General features: G+C 50.1%; 2 protein-coding genes across 2 annotated transcripts; both read right to left on the reverse strand.

Annotated features, from left to right (window-relative positions):
- Positions 1 to 27: 27 nt before the first annotated feature.
- On the reverse strand, positions 28 to 4,066 carry ZAR1 (zygote arrest 1). Its single transcript, XM_021701692.1, has 4 exons — positions 3,104 to 4,066; positions 1,687 to 1,779; positions 1,532 to 1,606; positions 28 to 171 (listed from the first exon to the last, which is right to left on the reverse strand). Exons 1-4 carry the CDS (start codon positions 4,064 to 4,066, stop codon positions 28 to 30), a joined length of 1,275 nt encoding a protein of 424 aa, XP_021557367.1.
- A 1,334-nt stretch (positions 4,067 to 5,400) lies between these two features.
- Positions 5,401 to 12,038, reverse strand: SLC10A4 (solute carrier family 10 member 4). The gene is made up of 3 exons (XM_021701697.1): positions 11,443 to 12,038; positions 10,481 to 10,691; positions 5,401 to 5,982 (listed from the first exon to the last, which is right to left on the reverse strand). The coding sequence occupies exons 1-3, from the start codon at positions 12,036 to 12,038 to the stop codon at positions 5,470 to 5,472; spliced, it is 1,320 nt and encodes a 439-aa protein (XP_021557372.1). The 3' UTR covers positions 5,401 to 5,469.
- Positions 12,039 to 12,599: the final 561 nt, after the last annotated feature.

Raw genomic sequence — 12,599 nt, forward strand, 5'->3', positions numbered from 1 at the left:
GTTTTTTGGGTTTCTTTTAACATTCATTTAAATGATATATTTGAAGCTGAAAGTGCTGTCACAGGACAGGCGCTTGCCTTTGCATCTCCCACACAAATCTTGACGATGGGGCCTTTTAGGGTCAACGTGGCGGAGTTTTACAGTGCAGGAGCATCTAGTCTGTTTACAACTCTGAAAAACCAAAGTGAGAAGCACATACAGAAGATAAGCCTGTGGGGACTTCCTCAAACTTCAGAGTTATTTTTCTAGTCCATTCAAACACTTCGCGAATGCACTCTACGCAAGGCCCTGTGCTGATCTTGTCCCATCCACACCCCTTCCAGCAAGGATAGGATAGGAATAGAGGGTGCTGAACCAGCTAGTCGTGCTCTCATGTTGCAGAGGATTCAGTTCAGACTTGGGAAGTTTCTCTTGAAACACAGGTAGAAGGAAATCTCTTTCTGCACTTGAAGGGTGGAGAAGAAACCAGCCGGGGAGAGGAGTCAGACAAGGAAAGCCAAGGGGTGAGGCTGCCAGGTGCAAGCTGTGGATGCGGCCTAGCAGCGGGGGCTAACCCTGCCTCCCCACACACACCTGCTGCCAATGACCTGAGGCGGACACCAAAAGCAAAGCAGAAACCCCTGAGCCAGGAGCACGGCGTTTGAGGCATCCTACTTTAGGGCCTCACCCTACTCTGCCCTCATCTAAGGGAGTCTAAACCGTTTGCCATACTTGGGGGCTCTCTTCCTACCCTAGAGTGGAAGGCTTCCAACGTCCAGCTTGAGGGACGTGCATGGATTAGGCTGTGTCGACTGACACATCAGGTTCCGACACCGTGTGCTAACAGGTCATGATCTCAGGGGCTGGGATCAAGCCCCGCGTCGGGCTCCCTCTGCCTCTCCAGCTGGCCTGTGCTTGCGCTCTCTCACTCGCTCGCAAATAAAATCTTTAATAAGACCTACAGACCATTTAGCTCTTTAAAAAAAAGTTTAGTCACCTCTTTCCTTAGATTATCTAACCCGCTTCCCACAGTGCAGTTAGTTAAAAGTAAACCAGCAAGGTCATCATTAGCCATAAAACTGGGCAGTTTAAATCTACTCTGAAACAAATCATCCTCCCTTCGCGAGCACTCAGGCAGGACTGAAACTTTCAAACCCCGTGCTTATACTGAGTATCCTCAGCAGCGTATGTGCTCCAAACAAAGCATTTGGGCAGAACAGGCAGCCTCATGACAGCAGAAAGGTATTCTAGGTTTTGATTTGCTTTCCTACATTAGATGGAGTACCAGGTAAGGCAAACATTCTTCCATGTTGCGGGAGAAGGGACAGCGTCTAAAGAAGTTAACATAACCAAGACTTGCAAGGACAGAAGGAAACAAGACCCCCAAGGCCCAGTTCCCTGGTTGAGTATTACTTCCACAATCCCCACTGAAACGCAGTCAAAACCTAGGGTCACTGGGCACCTAGCCTCTCTCAGGATACATTCAAGAAGCTCCACCAAAACCCTCTCCCAGCTACCCAGTTCAGACACAAAGTGTGAGTATTTGATTTACTTGACAGGTGATATCCTCCACTCGGTAAGGGTTATAAGACTTCTGACAAGTTCTGCAAAACTGCTTGAAGTAAACCTGTGAGGAGAGAGGAAACGTGAAGCAAAACCCTCTCGACACCAATGTCAAAAAGATGCCGATTCCGCGGTGTTTCTTACCTTGTTGGTGCCCTGCACACACCACACGTAGGCACTTTCCCATCGGATGTTGCAGTCCTTGCAGTGATAGTAGCCATACTTCTGCTCTAAGAACTGAAGAGAAAGACACCAGCATTTAACTCACAGGATATTTAAATTAGCCTTCATTTCACAAGCTGGGAAGGACCGACTTGCTACTTAAAATTGGCAACCTCATTCCAGATCATGGAGGAAAGTGGGCTCAAGGTTTGCCCATTAGTCTCTATAATGTAGTAATTAGGTGACCTAATGGTTTAATCAAGCACACAAGCAAGCAGGAGCCTAAAAAGTTCATGTTCCAGATCCGCTTGGTTCTTCAATTTCCAACAGTGCTAGGAATCTAAATTGCAGATAAACCAGAATTCGTATTTAACATGAACTAAAGTAGTACGGTCTTATTCTTGAGCTTCTCGTCTCCCCCTCCCCGTGAGAAACAGGTGTTTGGAGTTAGGCCTTTAAGTGCTCTCCAAATTTCCTGCCAATTCTAGAGCAATTTCATAGGTGAGCAAACATTGGTCCAGGAAAGTTAGGAGGCAAGATTACACAAGGTTTAAATTACACACAGCTTCTGTCCAACCTGACTCCCTCCGCCTCTCCTCCCCTGCTCCCAACAGCCGTGGGCTGACTGTGCGAGACACCCCAAAGGAGGCCTCCAGTGCTCGCACTACCTACCTCGGCCTTATCCACTTCTCCGCGTTACCACTGCCCCCCCCCCCCCGCGCACTCCAGCCCTTTAGGGTCAGCCAGTGGGAGCTGGCCCCCACGCCTGCCCCGCTCAGGCAGCGGACACAGTGGCCCGAGTGCTTTAGCAACGCTGAGGTCCCGAATAAGGGTACTTTCGAGGAGCAAGAAAAGATCCCAAGGGAGGCACGTCAAGAGCTCTAGCTTCCAGGAGGAGCTTGGGAAGTTCGGGCAAGAATCAGGGGAGAGCTGACCAGGACCCCAGTAGTTGACGGTTAGGGCTTTTTGCCACACTGAATTCAGAGAGGTGAGTGCGATCCTCAGGAAACGACTCTCCTGCCACCAAGTTCCCCTTAGGATGTCCCGCTGAGCACCCCACCTAGATCGTCCAGATGAGGAATCAACACCCGACTCCGCGTCCACGGTCAGGGTTGTTGTTTTTTAAACAGTCAATGCGCTCGGAATAGGAGGATTACCAGGGCGTCTCTCGCCAACCCGTGGGGCCCGTTTTACAACCGCCGCCAACAAGCAGGCTGCGCTCGTTGAATTCTGGGGGGGGGGGGGGAAGGCCGCTCCCCTGCCTCTGTCAGCGGCTGCGAAAAGGCACCCAGCCGTGGCCCGCCCCTAAGGAAGCCGGCCCTCCACGGCTGGCGCGCAGCGAGGGGCGAGGGGCGAGGGGCGGGAGGAGACCACGCGCCCGTGGCCGCCTGGGCCTCACCTGGAAGCGCGGCCGCTCCTTGGCCTGCTCGGGGCTCCGGGGCGACGACCTCTCGCCCGCGGCGTCCTGGGCCCGCCCCACCGGCGGGGGCTGCTCCGGACTCCTGGGCGCGCGCCGCCGGGCCGCTTCCCCTGCCCCGCTCGCCCGCGGCGGCAGCCCGGGCCCGGCGACCGGCGGCTCCCAGCTCGTCTGCACCGCGGCCTGGGCCTCGTCTTCGTCCCCTTCCTCCTCTTCGGGCCGCGGCCGTTGGGGCGCCTTCCTCGCCGACCCCTCTCCCTCCTCGGGGCCCCGGGGCCTCGGAGGCGCCGGCTTCCGCTCTCCCTCCGGCGCCGCGGGCCCCTGCTCCCCAGCCGCGCTGTCGGCCCCTTCCAGGAAGGTGGTGAGGCGGCGGGAGGCCACGGGCGAGTACACGGCGACGGTGCGCGGGAAGCGCACGGGCCGCGGGGCGCCGCTCGGGGGGCTGCCCTGCTCCGGGCCCCGGCGCGCCGGCTGCGGGGACGCCGAGCCGCCGCCGCCCGCACCCTCGAGGCCAGGGCCGGCCAGGGGACCGGAGTCGCGGGCCCTGCGCAGCAGTGTGCGCCGCCCCAGCGAGCACTGCACCGAGGCGTCGCGGCGCGGGTTCACCTGCACCGCCACGTCCCGGCTGCCGGCCCTGTGGGGCCGCGGGCCCAGGCCCGGGCTCACCTGCGACAGGAGGGCCATGAGCTGCGCCCGCTGGTAGCTGTCAAAGTACTCGGCGGCCGTCAGCGGCCCGCAGCCCGGGAAAGAGGACGCGGCCGCCCCGGCAGAGGAGGACGACGAGGAGGACGACGCGGGAGCGTAGCCCCCGCCCCGGTGCCGCCAGCCGCCCCCGCCCGCCGCGCCCTTGCTCTTGGCGGCCGGCGGGTAGAGGTACGGGTACGAGTAGGGGACGCACGCCGGGTACATGTAACCGTCCAGCACCTCATCCCCCAGGGCAGCCATAAGCGCAGCCCGGGCCGCTCCTGAAGCCGCCCTGCCCTAAATAGGCAGCCCTGCGGAGGCAGCCGGCCGCCGACCCCCGCCACGCCGCTCCCCTCGCTGCGCGGCCCCCCGCACCCTGCCCGTCGCCGGCTCGGGTCCCGGAGTCCCCGCCTAGGCGGCCTGTCCCTGACCTCGGTGGGGAAATTTTCCACACCCGGAGGTCGGCACAAACACCCTTCGGTGATGGGGAAAGACTGCTTTCTTTGTGCTGCAGGAACTGATTTGTGAGTGAGCCCGCCGGAGGTGAAGAGGATACCAGCAAAAGAGCGCAATCACCGGGATTAGCCGAGCCAGGTGGTCCCCGGGCCTTGATGATTCCAGGTGTTCTGCGCCGCCCGGGAAGCTGAGGCGAAGCTGGGTGCCTCTGTCTGGCTAGTGAGCAAAAATGCACAGGTTTGGGGGAACTGCTTTGGGTCTGTTACCTATGATCTCAGATTCTAGTTTCATTATTTCAGAACTGCTCTGAAAAGTCCGCGCCTTGCACCCTTTCGGGAACTCCATAGGGAAAGCACTCGAAGGCATCCGTATCTAGGCTAATTGTTTTCTCCCCTGGAGCACGTCCTCCCCTCCCCTCCACCCCCCACCTCAAGCGAGTACCACGAGGTATTAATGTCTTTTGGGGTGGAGAGTACTAAAATTCTCCTAACCAAATTATCCCTCCAAAAGATAACTGATTGGCGATGTGTCGACATAAATGCAGAAACCAAATCAGTCCCCAACTGAGAAGAAAATGCCTTGTTCCCTGGAAGAATGTTAGTTGTCCATTATTAATCGATATCAGATACACATTAATGTACTTTTTGTGTTGACTTGATACAGGTTTGACAATAAAATACTGTATTTCATTGCTTAGTTGACCTGTTTTGGGATTTTTTTTTTTTAATACAGCTCAAAATTCAACACTGTCTGGTATTCCTAAGTTGAGCAAGCACTTGGTTTTTTTACAATTACATTAAACTCAATTATGCTTTACAAATTGCTTTCAAATTATGCTTTACAAAAAACATAGCTTGTTTTTACTCATATAAGATAGTGCACCAGAATTCTACATTTCCAAGACCCTGTTTTCTAGGAGTTTACGTATTTGAAACATAGAAATTGGTAATGGTAAAAACCAAAGAGCACATTTAACATGTTCTGGCTTTACTCTAGCAGTCCCAGGTGCAAGTTATGACACTGATTTGTAATTTGGGAAAAGACTTGGTTAATACACCAATGCAACCTTACAATGGGAAGATCATAATTGTGACACGTATGATAATGTGAACCATTTGTTATCCTTTATGTAAACCATATTCACTACCACAGACAATAACGATGAAGTAATATTTCAGCAAGATAGAAGCGCCTCTGTATCTTCACGTTCAGAGAGAAGTCTGAGTGGTTTCCATCATAATTAAATTATCAGCTTTCACTGTGCCATAGGAGGTGTCTGCCATTTCCTCTTCTTTTAGTTTCTTATAAGAAATATCTGTATCTTCATCTTCATCTAGAGGATCTCGCTTGTGTGATATTTTCCTTCCATACACTTTATATATTAAAACCAAAATCCCTGCTTCTGCAGACTGGAAAAGGGCATAAAGCAAGGGAAACATGTACATACTTCCGATGAATTGCGGTGGGAAGGCCAGTTTCAGAATGGCAGTACAGAGCTGCACATTCTGACTACCCGTTTCCAGGCATACGGTCCTCTTGCAGTTGGCTGGAAGATGGAAGAGAGTAGCTAAGCCGTAGCCTGAGGCATAGCCTGCCAAAGGCATAAAAATTGCTATCATGTAAACACTTGCAGGAATACTCAACAGCAGTTCAGGTCCTAACATAGTGCCAGTCATTATGAAAAGGACCACCAGCGTCACTAGCAGAGACCACAGGGAAACCTAGTAATAGAAAATGAACAGACAAACCATCAAAAATAGGATAGTTGGTATGGAATTCAGGCAAGTGAATCCGAGGCTCTTGCAAGAAGAGACACATCTAGGCTCACCTCCCACACAATGGAGACCTTTACCACAGCAGTCTTTGACAAAGTACTTCTGAGGATGGGTAGGTCCGCCTTCAGGATGAGTCCGGGTCCTTGTTGGACAGTTCTAATTGTTTGGAGGCCTGTCCTTATGACAAGTGACAATCTGCCTTCCCTAACAACTAGCCATTATCTTGGATAGACGCTCAGGAGCAGCATAGACCAGACTCTTGTTTGTTTGTTTAATTAACTTATTTATTTGACTCCTGTTTAAAAAACAGGAGCAGAAGGGCACCTGGGTGGCTCAGTCGGTTAGGTGTCTGCCTTTGGCTCAGGTCATGATCCAGGGTCCTGGGATTGAGTCCCGCATTGGGCTCCTTGGTCAGAGGGGAGGCCTGCTTCTCCCTTTGCCCCTCCCCCCTGCTCATCATTCCCTCTCTTGCTCTCTCTTGAATAAATAAAATCTTTAAAAAATAAATAAAAAGTAAAAAACAGGAGGAGAGGGGTGCCTGGTGGCTTAGTTGGTTGAGCATCGACTCTTGATTTTAGCTCAGGTCATGATCTCACGGATCAAGCTTGGCAATGGGCTCCTTAATGAGCATGGCGCCTGCTTGGGGTTCTCCCTCTCTCTCTGCCCACCCCCTCTTCTTCTCTTTCTCTCTCTCTCTAAAACAAAACAAAACAAAAGAAACAAAAAACAGGAGGGGAAGGCTACTCTTCTTCAGGCAGATGTCTCCAGACTTTCATGTAACTCTGTGGTGGGAGTCCTGATGGTTCTGAACATGTGTTTAATTTGTGCGTGTACCTCTTAAAAACAGCAGTTAGAATTGAGCTCAACACACCAGGTCTGGTCTGATGAACAGAGTGGGCAAATGAACATTACCTTCCCTGAACAGGACCCCATGTTTTTCATAAGAAATTAGTTCTGGTTTTACACGTGATATAAAAAGCTATTAAAATTTATGAAACTTACATGTGATATTTTCAAACTTCAAAATACTTTGTATTTCAGAGAATTGATAGCAATATTGAAACAATTACCAACTCAGATTATGTAAGTGAAAAATGTAAACAGAAGAAGTGAGGATGGGCGCCTGGGTGGCTCAGATGGTTAAGCGTCTGCCTTCGGCTCAGGTCATGATCCCAGGGTCCTGGGATCGAGTCCCACATCAGGCTCCCGGCTCAGCGGGGAGCCTGCTTCTCCCTCTGACCCTCTCCCCTCTCATGCTGTTTCTCTCTCGCTCGCTCTCTAAAAAATAAAATCTTAAAAAAAAAAAAGAAGTGAGGAATTCTTTGTAATTCTGAACATCCTCTTTTCAATCTGTTCATGAGAAAACTCCCACCTGTAAATCTCTAATGATGCTAAAAATTCTTACATATAATAGATGGATTTTAAATATAGTACAACTGACTTTGTATAAGACACTGCACCCTCTTGATGTCTGACTGGTACATCTCACTCATTCAGGTAAGACAAGCTGTGAAAATAGTAAGGTGGAAACCTAAAAATTCCTCTCCTAGTTCTCCTTCAGATTAGTAGTTAGCTAGTTTTTGTTTTTGTTTTTTTTTAATGGGGGTGGGGGTTGGGAGGTGTCTGTGAAGGAAACCAGAGATCCAGAAGAACAGTTTAAGTGTTGCTTCTGGTTTGCTGGATATCTGGGGGAAACCCCTTTGGAGTCTGTGGGATTGGCATATACTTCATACTCTTTTTTTTTTTTTTTAAAGATTTTATTTATTTGCGAGAGAGAGAATGAGAGACAGAGAGCATGAGAGGGAGGAAGGTCAGAGGGAGAAGCAGACTCCCTGCTGAGCAGGGAGCCCGATGTGGGACTCGATCCCGGGACTCCAGGATCATGACCCGAGCCGAAGGCAGTCGCTTAACCAACTGAGCCACCCAGGTGCCCTACTTCATACTCTTTTAAAAATTATTTAAAATTTATCTGGGCTGGACAAAAAGTCTACGCTAGAGGGTACTGAAATTATTATATAAAGTACTCAAGCTACAAAGGTACAACAGGCAGAAACCAAACTATTATAAATCAAAACTTTTTTTAAGTACTCTACACCCAACATGGGGCTCGAACTCATGACCCAGATATTAAGAGTTGCAGGCTCTACTGACTGAGCCAGCCAGGCGCCCCTGAGGTTTTCTTATATTAAGATGTGTGTCCACATCAAAAGCTTTGACAGGAAATCTGATTCTTCATTGTAAAAATATTGGCTCCAAAATTTCTTTTGAACTATTTTAAATCATTTGGGTGAGCACTGACATTGAAGAATCACTTTACAGTGTTTGCAAAAGTGTAAAAGTGTTATATAGCATACTTTATGAGTTAGGAGTAGGAATAGGTTCACCTTAAATTCAAAGTGAGCCAATCTTACCGAATTGTCTATTACTTAAATATATTTATCTGTTTTTAGCATGGGAATAGCTTATTTGATTGACTTTCTCTTAGAATTCCTAGGTGTTTTTTTGGTTTTTTTTTAAGATTTTATGTATTTGACAGAGAGAGACATAGCGAGAGAAGGAACACAAGCAGGGGGAGTGGGAGAGGGAGAAGCAGGCTTCCCACGGAGCAAGGAGCCCAATGCGGGGCTCAATCCTAGGACCCTGGGATCATGACCTGAGCCGAAGGCAGACGCCTAATGACTGAGCCACCCAGGCGCCCCTAGAATTCCTAGGTTTTATAGTATTAGCTTAATAGTATCAGCTTCATGATTAAGCTTAATGTGTTCTTAATGCATTTCAAGATTATTTGTAGGTATACTATATATGTAATATATAAAATATATGTATATTTACATGTATATATAAATTTATTATATTCAAAATATGTTTATTATATATATTTTTTTTTAAAGATTTATTTATTTATTTGACAGAGAGAGAGACAGTGAGAGAGGGAACACAAGCAAGGGGAGTGGGAGAGGGAGAAGCAGGCTTCCCGCTGAGCAGGGAGCCCCATGCGGGACTCGATCCCAGGACCCTGGGATCATGACCTGAGCCAAAGGCAGCCGCTTAATGACTGAGCCACCCAGGTGCCCCAATATATGTTTATTATAGAGCACAATTTTTTTACTCAAGACTGGATACATGTGTATAAAAGAACCCTTTATTTTTCATATTAATAAAAGTTAGCTTCTCTGAATAATCAGATTTTAGATTCATCTATTATTTATATAAAATTAACTTATTTAATTAATATAAGTAAAACACAAAAGATTATGTCTTCTTAAATCTACATAATTGAAACATTGGAGAAAACTCTTTTCACTTGTCTAAATGAATTTGCCTGTGCATTAACAGTAATTACTTATGTATTTTGAGTAACTTCCTAAAATGAGAGTCCTATTCATGGTTTACTCTTATCTACTATTTTTGAGTTTTCAAAGAAAGCTCAGTTGACAAATATTTAATTTTTTCTCCAGTCAACTTTACAAAATCTCTACTTCTCAAAAAGCACCAGTTGTTTTTTTTTAATAAAGCAATACTGGAAATAGTACACAAAATAATAGGACTTCTCATCCTTTCACTAGCTTTAGAAACCATATGCAGTACCGCAATGGGGAAGGAAAACCACACAGATTTACTTATGGTTATATATTCTGCATTATTTATCCGGGACCCAATCTTATTTTGTGCTTTAAAGTCAATATTTTGTGTATTCTATTGCCTCAATGTGATTTTTAAATTACTTTTGGTCTTATTAGTGTCAACTTATTTTTAGAAAATTAATAAAACATTTTAAAGGAAATGTCTACAGAGTTTCTAAGAATTAGAGTTCCACTTTTTAAAAAGATAGTAATAGGGCGCCTGGGTGGCTCAGTCGTTAAGCGTCTGCCTTTGGCTCAGGTCATGATCCCAGGGTCCTGGGATCGAGTCCCACATCGGGCTCCCTGCTCGGCAAGAAGCCTGCTTCTCCATCTCCCATTCCCCCTGCTTGTGTTACTGCTCTCGCTATCTCTCTCTCTGTCAAATAAATAAATAAAATCTTTAAAAAAAAATAAAAAGATAGTAATACATTTCTAAAATACTGGACAAATTCAATTCATATAATTTTATTTCATCTGCTTTGATTCTTAATAATGCAAGATTTGTTAGTGGAAAATATGTTGCCAATTAATGGCACTGATATCTCTTTCCCCTGTGATATATTTCCTCCTGTGAATACTAGTAGTTTTCTTATGCTGTTTTTAATTAAGCTTTGTCTTAATTAAAGCTATGAGTTTTTGGAATGCCAAAAGACAGAAGTTATCTTTGTGGCACAAACTTTTTTTTTTAAGTTTATCCATGCAAGGGCTGCCAAGTTTTCTTCCTTATCCCTCTTTCCCAAACTTCTTAGCATTTCAGCCAGGGGTCAGAGACCAAGGACTCTCTAAATACACTAAGTACATGAAAGGAAGAGTGACCTCACCTTCACAATGTAGTCCGCCACCCGGTTGTATTTATACCGAATGAAGACCCCCAAGCCAATAGGGATGAGAGTGCTGCAGAGAGTCAGGGTCACCGCCCCCAGCGGTAGTAATTGCACCATGGGGGTGTTGATCCAAGCGCGGCTATAGATCCACAGGCACAGGGGCATCAAGATTAGGGCCAGAAGCGTAGAGGAGATGGTCATGATGATGCTGCAGAAAAGGGAATGAACAGAATTCAGAATGGGCTCTGTGCCAAGAATCTCCTTTGCACATTGGGTAACCTCTCTCTTGCACATTGGGTAGAGGAGAAAAAGACTGCAAGTCTGGAGCTTGAAGTGTGGGGAGAACCCAGTTCATCCAGGGAACTGCCAAGAGAACAGCACCTCTAAGCCCAACTGAAACAGGAACCCCAGATTTGGGGGCGGGGGGAATCTGAGAACTGTTGCCCCGGCTTTATAAAGCCTATAGAGCTGGCTACAGTCTGTCTGGATGATTCTGAGGGCAAGGAACATCTTTCTTTCTTTCTTAGTCCTCCAAAGCACCCTGTTAGACATGGCAAAGCTATGTCAACACGACTTGTTGGACTGAACTCAATTATATTGTCCTCTATATGAGATCACTTTCTTCATTGGGGCCAAGAGCCTTGTTTTGCTTTTGCATTTCCGGCGAGACCTAGCTTCAGGCTTCCCAGTTCCCTTTGTCTTCCAGAGGCCGGAGACCTCCGCTGACAGCCCAGCCCTCAGGGAAGATGGTCGGAGGGCCGTCAGAGCAGCTGCCCGTCTAGGTCTTTCCCCCTACAGCACTACCTCCTCCCATCTGCCTTGACTTCGAAAGCCCGGGCGTCACCTCTTCCTGCGCTCTCTCCAACCGCCTCTCCTTCCTCTCTGCTGCGTCTCGAACCCGCGGCTCACCGTGGCTGCTTGGGGTGCGAGAGATGCCCAAGGACCAGACAGCTCCGTACCTGAGGTTCATGTCGCCGTCCACCAGCAGGGACATGAGGTTGGAGAGATTCCCGCCGGGACAGCAGCCACACAGGAGCACGGCCACGGCGGCCACCTCGTTCAGCGAGAAGGCCAGGGCCAGCAGGAAGGCCAGCAGCGGCAGCAAGCCGAACTGGCAGAGCGCGGCCAGCAGCGCGCCCACGGGCCGGCGGACGTGCTCCCCGAAGTGGTTCACGTCCACCGTGCAGCCCAGGCCCAGCATGGTGATGCACAGGGCGGCGCCCACGAACACGTTCAGCCCGTGGTTCAGCGGCGTGTCCCAGAACGGGGTCTGGGGGTGCGCCCAGGGGTGGGGGAACAGGGACGGGCCCAGGCTGGCCGCGCCGCCCGCCGAGCCGCCCGCCGTCGGCTCCGAGGTGGGCGTGGGGCCGGGGCTGAAACCGACGCCGGGACTGGGCGCGAGACTGAGCCCGGGGCCGGGGCCGGCGCTGGAGGTGGGGGCGACGGGCAGGTCCGAGCCGGGGCGCAGGCTGCTGGCATTGGGCGACAGCGTGTAGTTGTCCGGCTGCAGCGAGGACGGGGCGAAGAGCAGCGTCGCGTTGTCGGGGCCGTCCATGGCGCTGGGGCGGGAGGCTGCGGGTCTGCGGTTCCCGGGCCCCGCGCGTCTCTCCGCCGGTCCTGCGGTCGCCGCCGCCGCCGTCCGCCCGCCCGTCGGTCCGCAGCAGCAGACGAAGCTCGGTCCGCAGCCCGGGCTGCGCGGCGCTGACGTCTCCGCGGCGTCGGGTGCGGCGTGGGGGGTGGGGGTGGGGTCCTCGGCAGGCGGCACTTAGAGCGCAGCCCCCCAGGGTGAAGGCAATCGCCGTGCCCCCGCGCCAGGCAGGCCCCGCCCCGCCGCCGGTCCCTCCTTTTAATCACCAGTAAGTGGTTCTGTGAGAGTGTAGCCAGGGGCGGAACAAAGACCTGACAAAGGACGAGAAGAAGAAAAACCGTGCCTGGCTGCCGATCAAGTTCTCTGATGGGCTCTGCCTCTTTCATAATGAAATCTGGAGACCCAGACACGGGGGGTGGGGGTGGGGGTGGGGAGGAGAGAGAGAGAGCGAGCTTATCTAAGCACGCACAAAAAGTACATACACTGTTCAAATAGCCTGCAACCCTGAGCATGGGGAGGGGGTCCCTG

Source organism: Neomonachus schauinslandi, chromosome 2 (assembly GCF_002201575.2).
Source record: "Neomonachus schauinslandi chromosome 2, ASM220157v2, whole genome shotgun sequence".
In the NCBI taxonomy this organism is placed as follows: domain Eukaryota; kingdom Metazoa; phylum Chordata; class Mammalia; order Carnivora; family Phocidae; genus Neomonachus; species Neomonachus schauinslandi.

Bases quoted from the DNA above. Each gene is read 5' to 3' on its own strand.
- ZAR1 (XM_021701692.1), bottom strand. From the start codon at position 4,066: ATGGCTGCCCTGGGGGATGAGGTGCTGGACGGTTACATGTACCCGGCG. The intron at 1,780-3,103 runs GTGAGGCCCAGG...CTTTCTCTTCAG, and splicing joins AGGAGCGGCCGCGCTTCCAG to TTCTTAGAGCAGAAGTATGG. The intron at 1,607-1,686 runs GTAAGAAACACC...CTCTCCTCACAG, and splicing joins GTGTGCAGGGCACCAACAAG to GTTTACTTCAAGCAGTTTTG.
- SLC10A4 (XM_021701697.1), bottom strand. From the start codon at position 12,038: ATGGACGGCCCCGACAACGCGACGCTGCTCTTCGCCCCGTCCTCGCTG. The intron at 10,692-11,442 runs GTACGGAGCTGT...CCTTTTCTGCAG, and splicing joins GACGGCGACATGAACCTCAG to CATCATCATGACCATCTCCT. The intron at 5,983-10,480 runs GTGAGGTCACTC...TTCTATTACTAG, and splicing joins TGGCGGACTACATTGTGAAG to GTTTCCCTGTGGTCTCTGCT.